The sequence below is a fragment of the Hyperolius riggenbachi genome, chromosome 7 (assembly GCF_040937935.1).
Source record: "Hyperolius riggenbachi isolate aHypRig1 chromosome 7, aHypRig1.pri, whole genome shotgun sequence".
Lineage (NCBI taxonomy): Eukaryota > Metazoa > Chordata > Amphibia > Anura > Hyperoliidae > Hyperolius > Hyperolius riggenbachi.
The window spans coordinates 30,667,866-30,684,114 of NC_090652.1; the positions used below are offsets into that span (position 1 = coordinate 30,667,866).

At 47.6% G+C, this 16,249-nt stretch overlaps 1 protein-coding gene across 2 annotated transcripts; it reads right to left on the reverse strand.

Moving 5' to 3' along the window:
- Nucleotides 1–605: 605 nt before the first annotated feature.
- SGF29 (SAGA complex associated factor 29) lies at nt 606–16,048 on the reverse strand. 2 transcript variants are annotated; one of them, XM_068243842.1, is made up of 10 exons: nt 15,973–16,048; nt 11,714–11,802; nt 9,309–9,384; nt 8,789–8,861; nt 8,495–8,559; nt 6,851–6,980; nt 6,464–6,610; nt 6,350–6,385; nt 4,861–5,023; nt 606–1,780 (listed from the first exon to the last, which is right to left on the reverse strand). In XM_068243842.1, exons 2-10 carry the CDS (start codon nt 11,786–11,788, stop codon nt 1,664–1,666), a joined length of 882 nt encoding a protein of 293 aa, XP_068099943.1. In that variant the 5' UTR covers nt 11,789–11,802; nt 15,973–16,048; the 3' UTR covers nt 606–1,663. The 2 variants fall into 2 exon arrangements, with proteins under 2 accessions (XP_068099943.1, XP_068099942.1); XM_068243841.1 differs by having other exon boundaries at nt 4,816–5,023.
- Between the last annotated feature and the right edge of the window lie 201 nt (nt 16,049–16,249).

Here is a 16,249-nt window from a genome sequence, read left to right on the forward strand (position 1 = left end):
CAGTGCAGTGTGTAAGGGGAACTGTTGTTGCTGAGGTAACCAACACACCTGCTGTATTGATAGTAGCAGACTCTGAGGAGGAATTCAGCAGGTGGGAGGAGCACATCACAAATTCATGTCTAGCCTGCAATCTTTAGAAGTGATATAAAGCACTTCTTAATCTGCAGTTGTTTAGGGATAGATTTTCACTTTTCTTAACTGTAATGCCGCTCTAGAAATCCACGCTAAACTGCCACTATTAAGTAGGATTTAAAAAGTTTCTTATCATGCAAAACAGTCCCCCTGCTGGTTAGAACTGTTTAAGAAGAAATAACTGTTGGTAATGCTTTGATAAATCTGGCACCCAGAGCCTTCCATCGTCTTAGGTGACTATATTTTTTTTTTTTTTTTTTACTCCAGACTCCCGTTAAGGCGTTGTTTGTGTTAAAGAAGAAGAGTCGTTCATAGGCCGTTTTTTTCATAGGCGATTTTTACTCTCGGTGTGTACGAGGCTTTAGAGACCATGCGCCCTGGGCGTATACACTCACACTGGGGGTGACATCAGCAGGGCTGAGTGAAAGTCAGAAGAACTCCAGTGTACAAAAACTACAAAACATACACGTCTGTTTACATCTCCACCTCTGTCAAAACTTTTTTTCTGTTTTTTTATTGTGAGTGAGGAAGGCGATGAATTTCTTTCATATCGTTTCTGCTGTCCATGTCCCCACATGGGGGAAAGTCACTCCTTCCTGTCCCAGTGTCACCAAGGGCTGGAATGTTCCACTGCTGATGTCACAAAATAAACAGCTAGAGATCATCAACGAGCTAATGATTCTGTACGGCATAAAAGTTGTATGCAGCCAGGTATGGGGCCAATTACGTTTTTCAGGAACAGCATTTGATTGGTAGAGATTCAAGCTGAATACAATTTGTTTGCAAGATTAAATTATTAGCATATCGTGGACCATCAGTAGTGATGGTCATTGGATGCAAATAATTTTGAGTTGATGCAACATTATGCAAATTTTGTATGCAAATTTATGCTGCTTGAAAATGGACCAATCGAATGATACCTCAGCAGGATTTGATTGGTTCCTTTTCAAGGTGCATACATTTGCATAATGTTCCAACTCAAATTTGCATCTCACTGACCACCCCTAATGGTCATGTCTAGGAGAACTCACGGAGAAGCATGTGATCATTTTGGTCAGGTGATAGATATGCAAATCTCTGATTTTACTAATCATGATCATGTGCTAAAGCAGGATGTGATCACAGCGAATCAGAGCTTAGAAATCTATCAGCTGATCAAACACATCACATGCTTCTCCATGACTACTCCTAGACTTCACGGTCCATCACTAACCATCAGTATTGGTAGTAACAAAAGGCTGGCAAAGGTTCTACATGCGGCTCTCCTCCCCTATCAAAAATGTTTTCTTCGTTTGCTTCTTTGTTGCCGAGGTACCCACTTCCTGTCTTCACAGGAAGTAAATTCAATTTCTGCCCAATGGAAGTACAAACAAAGAAAAAACTTAATCCAAAACTGAAATGATGTAAGGGATGGATCTGGGCTTCAGGAAAGACACAGCAGTAACTCTTCTACTCCATCAGTCACATGGTCCACAGGACACAATACATAAACGGCTGGCAGTAGCAGTTCTTAAACACAAGATGGCGCTGATCACTTCTTCTTTGGCTCCTTACAGGCGACCACGTATCTCTGTGCCACGTTCAGAGGCGGAGAGTAACCGTCGGCATAGGACGTGTCTTCAAACAGCACGGAGTAATCGTCCTGAGGCTGAAGGACAACAAAATGGAGGAGGATGAGTAAAACGTACAGCCGCTACCATAGAGCCCAACTTATACTATGGAGAGACAAAATGGCCGCTACACAATCAGCTTATAATTAGTGAGGAAAGTGGATGATGGGAGGGGTGATGGCAAACAAAACTATGATGAGCACATACCTCTATTGCTGACGGAAGCAGGTCATCCCGATTGCCCAGTATTACGGGCGCAGCTCTGGAGAATCCGACTACAGGGACTCACCATCCCTCTAGGTGAATACTGCTAGTACTCGGGGTTCAGAAAGTCGGGGGGGTTAGGGTAAGGGTAGGAGTGGCCAGTACTAGGGTCACTGTAAAGTTGTCAGTGAGCGTTAAGTAAAAGAAACCGGGTAACAGAACTACCAATAATCTGAGAGGCAGGTTAGCTGAGTATCTTTTAAAAGGGTTGAAGAGTAAAGATGCCCATTAACATTACAATTTCAGTGAATGATCATAATCAGAGTATTCAGATCGTATTGTTTGAAAGAAGAGAAGTTGGTGCGGCCAATCGATCCTGAAAGATCCGATTTTTTTTTATTATTTTCTTAACCCATTAGCAGCTGCAGTAGCGTTATCTCGTTTGAGATAAGTGACCTGCTTTTGACCTCAGTCAGCAGAATTTCTTGTGCTGTAAATTCTTGGAATGCTTTGATCTCTCTCTACTTACAAAAAATATAGAAACTGAAAGCAGAAGTCCTCTGCTGTTTTCTCACACTGCCCCCTAGTGACAAGTGGCCATAAATACAAATTACAGCAGTACTAATTAGAAGCAGGGAAATGTAACAAATAAATAGAAAAAACAATGTGCTAAAATAAATTAGCCTGGAACACTTGCAAGCCTTTTAGATAAATTGGCTGCTAAAGGGTTAAAGGACTGGTCAATTGTACCTGAAGGTTTTCAGAATTGAAATACCGCAGTAGAGAATAGCCTCTGGTTAATCAAGTCTTCCCCCTCAAGCTCGTCATTCCAGCCATGGGACCCTCAGAACCTAATTGACAAGGGCTTGTCACATGTTTGCGTTGTTGCGCTCCCGTCTGTGTACAAGCACGGTCGGATTGCGCAGGCACAGTAGCACGGAGCCGCCATGCACGGCTTTCTCCCCTGTGCACGAGTGTGACGGCTCTGCGCCTGCGCAATGAGGATGACCACGAAGAAGAAGAGGGTCCCAGCAACCGGCGGTAGGTTCAAGAAACACCGGAGCAGCCTCTGGGCATCCAGCGGCTTCCCTCTACTGAGGCAAGTATTGTTTTTGAACTCACAGGTTAGCTTTAAAGTGTACCTGAAATGGGGGGATATCAAAAATGTACACATACCTGGGGCTTCCTCCAGATTGCTCCCATGCCGCCGTCCTCCGCTGCCCGCAGCCTCCAAAAATTGCAAAGTCCTCCAGTCGGGGGCATACTGCGCAGGGTGGCTGTGCGTGGCTCCCCGTCTCGCTCCCGTGGCTGGGAGCGTTCTGCATGCGGGTAGCGGAGGACAGCTGCGTGGGAGTGATCTCGCCGTAGGGGGCTGGAGGAAGCCCCGGTATGTATAAAGTGTTGATATTCCCCATTTCAGGTTTCCTTTAATGCCGTGGATCGCTCAAATATGATCTTTTCTTTCAATCTGAGTGATCTTATTGAAAATTTGATCATTAGCTAAAAATTGCACTGTTAATGGTCATTACACTCAACCAATTCTGCATCCTGGGCCTTCATAGAGCGGTATCTGCTCAAGCTAGTTAGTTAGCTGTACAGACAGTTAATAAGATGCTAATTAAATATAGATTTGATGCAAATGGCGTGCAGGCTAAAATTTCCCAATCAAATGCAGCAGTATCTGTATTAGATTGGTCCATGTTTAAAGGACAACTATCAATTAACATGTTTTTTAAACTGGGATGAGAATAGCTTATGTAGGTGTTCCGAAATACTGCTGTATATCTATCCTTTGATGTTATCAAATTCCTCTCAGGGAGGGGTGATGGACCAGTGAATCATGAGGGGAGGGGGGGGGGGGGGAAATCCCTCGCTCTGCATCTGTTAACCCTGTATGTACTTTATATCCTTAGCAGATAACAGGTCTCAGTTTTGTCCAGGCTTTGATGGCTGGCTGTCTGAGGAGAATAATGCACTGATGTGCAAAGCTAGCAGGGTAAAATATATCTATCTGCAGCATAAGTAAACATTCTCTTTTGTGTGTGAAACCTGATGCCAAGGCAGGATTTCCGTACTAAAGTTTTTCCTTGCTGTAGTCTGTAGTCTTCTGAGAGATGCAGAGACCAGCAATGGCTGTATTGTCACTTTTCTAACGAAGCACAGACTCCCCTTTGCTAATAAATCCTTCCAATGCAGCTAAAACCTACACACAATTAATTACAACTTTTGCCTCTGATATTTAACATGAAAAGTAGGAAAATGCTTACACAGCTACATAATTCATATACTAATTTTAAAACACTTGGTTATGTATAGTTGTCCTTTAAGCTGCAAAAAATGAACATAACATTTGCATCAACTCAGCATAATTAGCCACTCACAGACCATCCCTAGCTGGCTGTTATAGCAACCTAGTAAAGTGGCAACTTTAACTGCTTAAATAATCTGTAGGCAGTGAAAATCTAGGTGGCAGGACTAGAAGCCAAAGACAGGAACCTGTAGTTGCCCGGCTGTTTCCTTCCTCTCATCGTAGGTTTTATGGGAGGGGAAGGAACCAATCATATCCAGTGCAAATTACACACAGCTTTTCTCCTTTCTCATAGTCATGTCATTATATGCAGGTAGGTAGTCTTTATATATAATATCTATAAAATTCCTAGGTTACTATTAGGCACACTGCGCAGGGGAAAGGGGAAGGGGGGTAGAGAGAGAAAGAGAGAGAGAGAGATAGCTTAGGGTCCGATTAGATCAGGTAAGGTGGCAATTTTTTGGATATCGGGGTTCAGGGTGAACCGAGATATCCTGAGCACCAGTGATTTGGCATCAGGAAGTGAGAGCGGCGCAGGTTTGCATCATGTGCTGAATTTACCCTGTGTCCTTGTGATATGGCCTTTCCTCTCTGTGATGTTCTCACCCGTTGTGGCGGGGCGTGGATCAGAGCCCGGTAGAAGCACGTGGTCTGCGGGTACAGCGCCAGCACCAGCTGGTCTTTCTGGAATAGGGCTTCCGGGTCCGTCTCCGGGTTGGCTTTCCACTGGGGCAAAGGTATGATTCTCCGCCGGCTGAGTGTGTGACGCCTGGGAGGGGGTGGAACAGAATGCAATGTGTCAGGCTGTAATTCCATCATACATAAACTAAGAGATAACTATACCTCACTCCACAGTGCGGATTCACTCAGACACACAACCTGCCTGCATTCTAGTGAGGGCAAACCTGCAGTCACCCGCGCAACAAAGTAACAAGACCGTCAGTCATGGGCGCCTACAACAAGGATCCTTTAGATGTGTATACGCATAATAGACACAGAGTTGCCCAGTCTCCAATCCCAACCGGTTTCAGCCTGGCACCTTCGTCAGGAGTAAGGCAGAAACCGGTAGGGGTTCAAGATTAGAGGTTAATTGGGATGCAAGCATATGGATCGGATATTGATAGCAAGCGCTGAGGCTTTTAGTGTGTTCCTGTTGTGCCAAATGTGGAGTGGGAACCTCTGGTAGGTACTTTGACCAATGAATTTGTTCCAACTAGGAAGCACCTGTATCACTTCCAGTATATAACACAGACACACAAACACACCAGCACCACTCAATACAATGCAAGGCCTCGCATCCAGAGATCATCAGTACATGCGGAGGGCAAGACTTGGTTTACATACAAAAACCGGCACCAGGGAAAATTCAGTGAAGCCGCAAGAAGAATATCGGCAATGCTGATATTCTACTATTGGGAGATAGCTAATAGAATATCAGTAATTTTACTGATATTGTACTATGACATAACATTCCCCGCACAATAACCCTCCTTCTACTTACTCCTAACACGAACCTACCCTTATCTAAGCCTAACACTAACCCCCCCACCTTACCTACTCCTAACATACCTCTAACTGAGCATAAATACACTAACGGTACCGCTATCTAATCTAGTCCTATCAACTCCTAACACTAACCTACCCCTAGCTAAGACTAATGCTAAGCCCCCACCTAACCTACTCCTAACATAGCTCTAATCTGATCTACCCCTATCTATTCCTAACACTAACCTGCATCTACGCTGCGGGCATATAACCCTAGATGTTGCCCACCCATCCAATTTAAAAAATTTACACTTTTGCCTTTGACCTACTGTCTGGTGCAGCCAACAATGAAACCTGGTGGTGTCATACAGAGACCCTCATACCTCCTCCAAAGCTCTCTAGTGAGGTGTTCAATGAGGTGGTAAACATTCCAAGTAGATGCAAATGTTATGCTGCTTAAAAATGGACCAAACACACACATCAACTGCTACATCTGACTGGTCTACTTACAAGCAGCATACATTTGCATACAATTAGCATAAACTTTGCATCAATGCAGAATTTGTAGCACCACAATACAGTAGCGTAATACAGTACAGCCGATACTCACTCTTTACCCTCCTCGTCAATGTCGTCCACTTCATACCTAGGACAGAAGAGACAAGTCAGTGTCATGTGATGGGGGTTACGCCCTCTGCTGGCCAAACTACACAATCATGCTTACTTGTTTGCGGCGTGGCTGTAACTGACCACTTCTGCCAGAATCCACTGCTCGTCTCCGTCCACCGCCTTCACCCGGGCAGCCACCTTATCTCCAGGCTTGGCCACGTAGTCGGTGGATGCTGGGATGGCACCACATAAAGGAGGAGGCCTGTGCAGCGAAAGCAAGTGTATGATTGTGAAATATGAAGACAGAGAAAAACAGAGGATAAAGATAACCATCCCCCCCCCCCCCCTGCGTTCCTATTGTACAAGTGACAACACAGATCCCCGGCACGACCCTAGCCTGACTTCATGATATTGATAAACTTGAACTAAAGTCATAAAATAACCCACAAGCTGAGCCTCATGGACTCTGCATGGTACATCAGGTGAGATAAGGTAGACCTACTTCTCTCCGGGCTTCCCGATCCACAGGGGCAGAGTCATGGCAGACTGCTGGAGGAGGGTCATCAGCACCCCTCGTCTCATGGTCTTCCTGGGGGGCTCCGAGTCATGGTACAGCCCAGCAATCTTGGCAGCTGGAGGACACAGAAGACAGTGAGCGATAGCAGACTGCAGGGGGCAGTGTAGGTCCATTACTAGAAATCACGTTTTTAGATGGTCAATTTTTAACTTGTTACTGAAAAGGTACATGCACATTGAAGTACTTACCTGGGGAGGGGGAAGCCTCAGAGTCCCAATGAGGCTTGCCCATCCCCTGTAGCCTGCGGGATCTTGCGCTGGCTCCCCTAAAACTCCCTCGACAAAGGCTGTCAAATACTGTGCAGGTGCGGCAATATTTACCTACCACCATCCAGTGCACTAGCGGCTCTTCGTTCAGGCTAAGGTGGAAATAGCAGAGCCCCATCGATCCGCTCTACTGCACATGTGCAAAGGACTCGCGCCTGTGCAGTAGAGCGAATACGATCGAGCTTGGCTATTTCTGCCAGGACCGCTACTGCGCCGGATTGCGGTAGGTAAATATTTACCTCGCCGCTGTTCGAGGGGTCGCAGCGCTGGATTGCCGGGACGGAGGAGGACGGGGGCAGCCTCGTTAGAATCCAGAGGCTTCCCCCTCCCGAGGTAAGTATCCCCCATAGGGTTTTTCTTTGTGACAGGTTTTCTTTAAAGGAAAACTAAACTGAAGTAAAACAAAAACCAAGTTTAACTTCCCTCCTACCAGCCCCTTGCAGCTGCCCCCTGTGCCTGCGCTGTCACTAGGTGATCTTTCAGACCGCCACAGCGGCCCTCTTCCGACCGGCTGACCGGGGAAATGATGGCCACTGCACATGTGCAGCCATACAGGTCCTCGATCATGCTCCCGTATCCGGGAGTGTTTTGCACATGCACAGTAGAGATTTATTCCATACTGCACATGCGCAGAGCACTCCCGTCTACAGAAGCGTGATCGGGAGGTGCGCGGGCCGTGCATTCAAATGACAGAGGGTTGCTGCGGGGGGCCAAAGGATCGCTTTTTCAGAGCGTGGGCACAGGGCGGCTGCAGGAGTCTGGCAGAAGCCCCAGGTAAGTTAAAGTCATTTCTTTTTCTTCAGTTTAGTTTCAAGTTAAAGTTTTAGCGAATGTAATTTTATGCATTTTAAATAAAACTGACCAAAGCTAGCTGGAATTACCACTTTTAAATGTTATTCTAGTTTTACATAATACATAATATCGGATGCGCACTAGCTGCCTCAGTTTGCATCTTAAAGGACAACTGTAATGAGAGGGATATGGAGGCCGCCATATTTATTTCCTTTTAAGCAATACCAGTTACCTGGCTATCCTGCTGGTCCTCTGCCACTAATACTTTTAGCCATAGCCCCTGAACAAGCATGCAGCAGATCAGGTGTTTCTGACATTATGGTCAGATCTGACAAGATTAGCTGCATGCTTGTTTATGGTGTGATTCAGATACTGCTAATGCCAGAGAGATCAGCAGGGATGCCGGGGAACTGGTTTTGTTTAACAGGAAATAAATATGGCAGCCTCCATATCCCTCTCACTTCAGTATAACATGCACTGACAGTATGCGCAGTGGATGCGGGACACTCACCGATCCGCCGCTCCTCCAGAAGGGACTTGATTTCTGCTATTTTATCCAGAGATCTGCGTAGGATGCTGGGGAGACAAATACATTGTGTCAGTTCCTATAGGTGGCCATGTATCATCCCCTCACACTGTACGTATAGTAAACTGTGATATAGCAATCCTCTGTAAACTCAGCCCCCTGTTCCTTACCATGGGCTGCTATGAATATACAATGTATGACCAGGTCCCTTGACATTTACTATAAATTAATTTTCCTGCACTCTGCAGGGCACACAGATGATTACTGATGGGCACTTACTTGCACTCGGCCTCAGCGTCGGCCTTGGCTGTGCTGTAGAGTCCTCGCAGCTTAGTGCGGTAGTATGGGGAGACTGCGGAGAGAGGAGACAAGTGACTGGGCTGTTACACACACACCAGCAATACTATTCTCAGTTTGCATACACACTACACTGGTAACACCAGCAATGCTCACTTTTATTCTCAGTCTCCACACACACACCAGCAATGCTCACTCTTATTCTCAGTCTACATACACACTACACTGGTGATACCAGCATTACTCACTCTTATTCTCGGTACACACACGCAGGCACGCACGCACGCACGCACGCACACACACACACACACACACACCCTTATTCTCAGTGTCAACTCACAAACATGGCACCAGTAATACTCACCCTTATTCTCAGTCTATACACACTCACAATGGTGACACCAGCAATACTCAATCTTATTCTAAGTCTATACACACCCACCACACACAAGCAATGGTCACTCTTATTCTCAGTCTACACACACACACCAGCAATACTCACTCTTATTCTCAGTCTGCATCCTCTCATGAGTCTTCTGGATGTTGACCAGGTTGTGCTCACTCCTCGACCTCTCCTCCTGGGGACACAGTTGCCACAGTTACACCTGAAGCCACACAGTAGTGTTGTCCGGATCATGAACGATTCGGATCTTTGATCCAAATCTATTTTATGAGTCGATCATCCGAATCATCAAAATGAGTGATTCGGATCGCAAAAGGGGCGGGGCCAGGAGCAACACGCCCCCTCTCAGCGGGCAGCGGGGTCTTGGAAGCAGAGCAGAGATGGATCGCTCTGTTGGAAGGGAGGCAGCCTTGCAGGGACAGGTAAATGAGAGAGAGGGGACATGGGTGCCACTGCCAGATATGTGTAGAGCACACATACTGGCTGCAATGTGCTGCCCATTATAGGCTGGCTGTTCCGTAGTGCTGCACAGTGATTGCATGGGAAGCTTTTGGCTCAGCACAGCTCAGTAACTTTGCAGACAGTGTGATTGAAAGGCAATATAATCCTCCTGCACTCGACACTAAACAGCTGCACTTCACTTCTGGGAATGCTTTCTTTCACTGTGCGACCTTTTCTTTCAAAGTGTACAGATGAACATATAGGTGAAATATATGTAAAGCATATGACTTCAGCATGTGGGTATTACGTGCAAACATTTCTGCTCTCTGCTCGTCCCTCCTCCCTTCTCTGTCCACTCCCTGCCCTCTGTCCATCTTCTCCCCTTCTCTGTGTGTCCACTCCCTCCCCTTCTCCTGTCCACAGACCTGTCCTGCTGTTCATTTCACCCCCGAATGCTTCCGGTAGTAAAATGATCCGAGATTCGGATCGAAGATCCGGATCTCTTCAATGATCCGATTCGAATCATCCGGATCATTGAAAAGATCCGAACTTCCCATCTCTACCACACAGTGCTTTGTCACAGGACAGGAAGAGGGAAAACAGGGGAGACAGGAAGAGGGCAATGACCAGAGAGGAAGGAGGGGTGAGAGAACGAGAAGGAGGGGCCAAAAGTCACATTTTTCAAGAAGTGATTACAGGGATCAGGGGCAACAAGGAAAGGGATGACCTACACACAGAGGTATGTGGACCCAGCAGCATCTCACCCCTGTGCTTACATTAGGTAGCTTGCCTCATTTCATGCATACTTTAAAACAGATGAGCTTGGCCAAGAGCTGTCCTCTACACAAATACTAGTGGAAGGCCTTCTCAATAAAGGCTTGTAGTATACACGTGCAACTTTTCCATCCAACTATCGCCCACACTTGGTTTGTTGAATGATAGTTGGGCCTGCGTACGTATGACAAACGATTAGACGAGCGACTGATAACAGGCGGTTAGCTGGATCCACTCACACGACTGTTGGGCTGACATCATGCAGTTGGTCGCGTTTAGGCCTCTTGCACACTGCACGCGATTCCGATTCAGATTCCGCTTTTTAAAGAGAACCCGAGGTGGCTTTGTATAACGTTAGTGGGGCACAGAGGCTGGTTGGGCACACTAACACCAGCCTCTGTTGCCCCATCGTGTGTGTCAAAGACCCCCCTGCCCGCTGCTATACCCCCGCAATGCTGGCGACACGCAGCGTGTCGCCAGCACAATGTTTACCCTAGCGCTGTCTGTCAGCGCCGCTCCGCCGCCTCCTCCGCATCGCCGCTACCCGCCCTCGTCCCTTCCCTCACGCTGATTGGAGGGAAGGGACGAGGGCGGGTAGCGGCGATGCGGAGGAGGCGGGGGAGCGGCGCTGACAGACAGCGCTAGGGTAAACATTGTGCTGGCGACGCGCTGCGTGTCGCCAGCACTGCGGGGAGGATAGCGGCGAGCAGGGGGGTCTTTGACACACACGATGGGGCAACAGAGGCTGGTGTTAGTGTGCCCAACCAGCCTCTGTGCCCCACTAACGTTATACAAAGCCACCTCGGGTTCTCTTTAATCAGTTTTTACATCCGATTCAGATTCCGATTTGTAGTGTGCAGGGAGCAAACTGCAAATCAGAATCTGAACCGGATGTAAAAACTGATTAAAAAGCGGAATCTGAATCGGAATCGCGTGCAGTGTGCAAGAGGCCTTAAACAACGTCATTTGAACGACTTGCACTTGTTTTAAATGCGGCCATATCCTGCAGTCCGTAGTTCCGCTTGCATGTGCAGTATGCGGATGAGTTGGCCGTTCAGTTGGTTGGCGTTTTCGGAAAATACAAGCCGTGTAATCGCTTGGTCGTGCGATCGGTCATGTCGTCGAGTTGGTCGTGCGCTTTTGTTGGATGTGTATAAGTCTTAAGACAACTGCATGATATTATTCTATGTGAAGTAGTGTATGGCAAGCACCAATGGTGGACCAGGGAATCGTCAAGTCGTGCTACAGACTCCAGTCACCTGTGATGTTATTCTATGTACACGGCTTACCTGAGTCTGCTTGATGAGCTGATGCAGTTCATTCAGTAGCTCTGATATGCGACTGTCTGCTGATACCAAAGACATGCTCAGCTGTGGTCCTGAGGAAGACAACCAAGGCTACCTTATCACTAATATTTCCACAGGCACATTGTTTACATTCACATCACTTTACCCCCTGTATTCTAGCAACACAGTACATTAGTTCAGAGCTGATCTCTTATGCTGGGTACACACGTTGCCATTTCCCACTCGATCAGCGGGATCGATTATTTCCGACATGTTCGGTCGGGTTTCGATCGATACAGCCGTCGATTTTGCATACTTAACATGAGTAAATCGACGGCTGTAACCAGGACTGCTCAAATCCAGATCCGGGAGACATCCGGATATCTCCCAGTAAACCTGTGTGGGGTGGGCGGGGTCAATCTTACCTCTCTGACTTCTTCTTCGGTCCGTCCCTCAGCCCCTCCCACGATGCGGTCCAAGCGGCGGTCATGTGATTACAAACGCTTCCTCCTTCCAGGTTGAAGGAGGAAGTGTTTGTAATCACGTGACGCGCGTGGAACGCTTCGTGGGAGGCGCCGAGGGACGGACGAAGGTAAGATTGACCCCTCCCAGGTTTACTGGGAGATATCCGGATAGCAACTATCCGGGTATCTCCCGGATCCGGATTTGAGCAGGAGGAGAAGGACGAGCTACTGGAGCACAGGCGGTGCAGGATATCACACGAGCGATCTATGACCAGTCTTATGCTGGATACACACGTTGAGATTTCCCGTTCGATTCCCGGGATCGAACGGATCGAATCGATTATTTCCAACATGCTCGATTCGGATTTCGATCGTTTCTGCCGTCGATTTGCATGTTAAGTATGCCAAATCGACGGCAGAAACGATCGAAATCCGAATCGAGCATGTTGGAAATAATCGATTCGATCCGTTCGATCCCGGAAATCGAACAGGAAATCTCAACTTGTGTATCCAGCATTACAGTGGTCAACTGACGGGGTGAGTGTGATACCACATGGAACGTACTGCTGATTACTTTCATTGTTGATTGCTTGCTGTGATCTGGAGCGCTACCCACTATATTGGAACTTTGTGATTGAGGTGGAACTGACGCCTATTTGGAAGCGCACACAGAATTGAAATATTTTTATATGAACTTATTTATATATCAAGAACTGCTATATCATTTTCTACGCATTTTAAAGTGTTGAACTATTTCCCAGGAGGGAACAGGGTTTTTTTTTTGGGGGGGGGGGTATAGACCTTTTCTATCCTCCTGTGCGCTATCATTAGAAATTGAAAGGTTACCATTCACAAAGAATGAACCAAGAGCCGCAACGCTTAATGCTGGGCATACACGGGTGGATAGTGCGCTGGTATCGAGCCAGCGTCACCGATCGTCCCCGCAGGTTCTTTCTAATCAGCGCTTCGTTTTTGCCTATTGTCCGCCCGCGGTGATCGGACATGTCGGAAATTATAGACCGATTGCTTTGGTGAGGTAACATGTAACGAAGATAAGATTGCTGAACCCATCTGTATATCTGTTTACTGAATAAACACCTTAACCTTTGACGACGTCTAAGCAGTTCTATCTCCTGTGCTGTTGCTGTGATGGGTGTCAAGTTATCACACTTTCTGTGTTCGGTTGCCGAACAAAGGTGTAGTGTTGTTGCCCATAGCAACCAACAAATATTTATTACAGTTGTTTTATGGATAAGAAAATAGTGATTTTTAACTTTTGGATTGCCTGGTTAGCATCCTTATTACTTATTTGTTTACCAGATAAAAATAAAGAATTGATTTTTGATTTTATGCTCAACAGTAACACTTTAACCCTCCTGGCGGTTTGTAAAAATCCGCCAGGGGGGCAGCAAATACGTTTTTTAAAAAAAAAAAATGTTTTTTTCATGTAGCGAGACGAGGTCTCGCTACATGATAGCCGCTGCTCGGCGGCATCCCCCCCAGTCAAAGAACGGGATCTCTTGGAGGGCTTCCCCCGTCGCCATGGCGACGGGGCGGGATGACGTCACCGACGTCGTGACGTCAAAGGGGACTCCGATCCACCCCACGGCGCTGCCTGGCACTGATTGGCCAGGCAGCGCACGGGGTCTGGGAGGAGGGGCAGCTGCGGCGACGCGTATAGTGGCGGATCGGCGGGTAGCGGCGGCGATCGGACACTGCACGCAGCTAGCAAAGTGCTAGTTGCGTGCAGCAAAAAAAAAATTATGCAAATCGGCCCAGCGGGGCCTGAGCGGTGCCTCCCGGCGGCATAGCCCGTGCTCAGCACGGGCTTACCGCCAGGGAGGTTAAAGAGAACCAGAGGTGAGCGATATATGGAGGCTGACATATTTATTTCTTTTTAAACAATGCAGATTGCCTGGCTGTCCTGCTGATCTTCTGCCGCTAATACTTATGGCAATAGACTCTGAACAAGCATGCAGATCAGGTGCTCTGACTGATACTCTACTTGACTTAAACATTTTAAATACAGCATATGTTGTATCAAATGTGTTTGGGAACACTCTGGAAATATCAATCACAATATGGTAATATTATACCTGGCATTTAACAGTGTTGTAAGGAATAAAAATGTCTTGTGTCTCAATAAGTGGAAAATGATACTATTTAGTGCCCTAACTTATAAAGGAACTAAATCTGCATTAATGTTGCACCTGGATTAAGGGGGAGGCTGCATGTGAAATAGAGGCTGCTCTTGATGAGTGCCTGCATGGGAGTCTACACATGGAATAGGGACTGCTATTGGAGAGTGCATGCATGGGAGGCTACACATGGAATAGGGTGTGCTATTGGACAGTGCATACATGGAAAGCTACACAACGAATAGGGGCGAGTACATTTGAAATCGGCGCCGGTAGACTTGGGCGCAGGATACAGCAGTATATAGCTGATCCTGCTTCTGCACAAGTGCGGGCCGATTTATTTACTATTCCCCCTCCAGGCCGCCATGGATAGTGGGGGAATGAAATAATTCGGCTTCCAGCGATTGCTGGAGGCCGAATTATTGTGTTTTTAAGCAACTTCGGCTCCGTCTTCTGACAGCGCCGACATTACTCACTGAGCGCTTCAATAGGAGTGATTCCTATTGAAGTCTATGGAGGCGCCGGCTGCACCCAAATCTAGCAGCGCTGAAAAGCACTGCTCCGATAGGGGCTGCTATTGGAGAGTGCATGCATGGGAGGCTACACATGTAAGAGGGGCTGCTCTTGGAAGGTGCACGTATGTAAGGCTACACATGGAATAGGGGTTGCTCTTGGAGGGTGCATGCATGGGAGGCTGCACATGGAATAGGACTGCTCTTTTAGGTTGTATGCATAGAAGGCTATGCATGAAATAGGGGGGCTGCTCTTGGAGGGTACACACTCATAGGGATACACATTGAATGGGGGCTGCTCTTGGAGGGTGCACACACTCATAGGGCTACACATGGAATAGGGGCTGCTCTTGGAGCGTGCACACACTCAAGGGGCTACACAAGGAATAGGGGCTGCTCTTGGAAGGTGCACACACTCATAGGGCTACACATGGAATAGGGGCTGCTTTTGGAGGGTGCACACACTCATAGGGATACACATTGAATGAAGGCTGCTCTTGGAGGGTGCACACACTCATTGGGCTACACATGAAACAGGGGCTGCTTTTGGAGGATGCACACACTCATAGGGCTACACATGAAACAGGGGCTGCTTTTGGAGGATGCACACACTCATAGGGCTACACATGGAATAGGGGCTGCTTTTGGAGGGTGCACACACTCATAGAACTACACATGGAATAGGGGAAGCTTTTGGGGGGTGCACACACTCATAGGGATACACATTGAATGAAGGCTGCTCTTGGAGGGTGCACACACTCATAGAACTACACATGGAATAGGGGAAGCTTTTGGGGGGTGCACACACTCATAGGAATACACATTGAATGAAGGCTGCTCTTGGAGGGTGCCCACACTCATTGGGCTACACATGGAACAGGGGAACTATTATAATAATCCACATGCATTGGGGGAGGTCTGCAGTTTAATAGAGTAGCAGCACTAGGATATGAGGAAACCTGTACACTGGAGGGGGAGGGGCGTATCTATATGGGGCCCAGGGCACTCATTCCACCCGACCTGTGCTGGAGTCACATAATGAGTGATCCCCCGCAGTGCGCCCCCTGCTGTCTACCCCACAGCCATACAGAGAGCCATATCTCGGGGAGGAGGGGGAAATATACAATATATAATCAGCACACACTCACCCCGGAAAAGCCAGACGCGACTCACCACTATGGACAACAACGCTGGGACGGGGCGCACATTGATGACGTAGCGGTTACCCGGGAGACGGCGGGAGCGCGCAGCCTGTTTGCAGGAGAGGGGGTAGGCGCATGCGCAGATTCCCCATTCCTAGCTGCTGCTTCCCAGAGACCCCCATTATCCTTCCTCTCATTTCCCCCCTGGCTGCTGCATAGGTGTGTATACTGTATACATGGCTGCTCATGAGCCAGGCATGGCAGAGAAGGCGACTCCTGATAA

Excerpts from the sequence above, each read along its gene's own strand:
- SGF29 (XM_068243841.1), bottom strand. The coding sequence starts at position 11,788 with ATGTCTTTGGTATCAGCAGACAGTCGCATATCAGAGCTACTGAATGAA. Across the intron at positions 8,560-8,788 it reads GACGCTGAGGCCGAGTGCAA|CATCCTACGCAGATCTCTGG; the intron begins GTAAGTGCCCAT and ends TTGTCTCCCCAG. Across the intron at positions 6,981-8,494 it reads TCTGGAGGAGCGGCGGATCG|CTGCCAAGATTGCTGGGCTG; the intron begins GTGAGTGTCCCG and ends TGTGTCCTCCAG.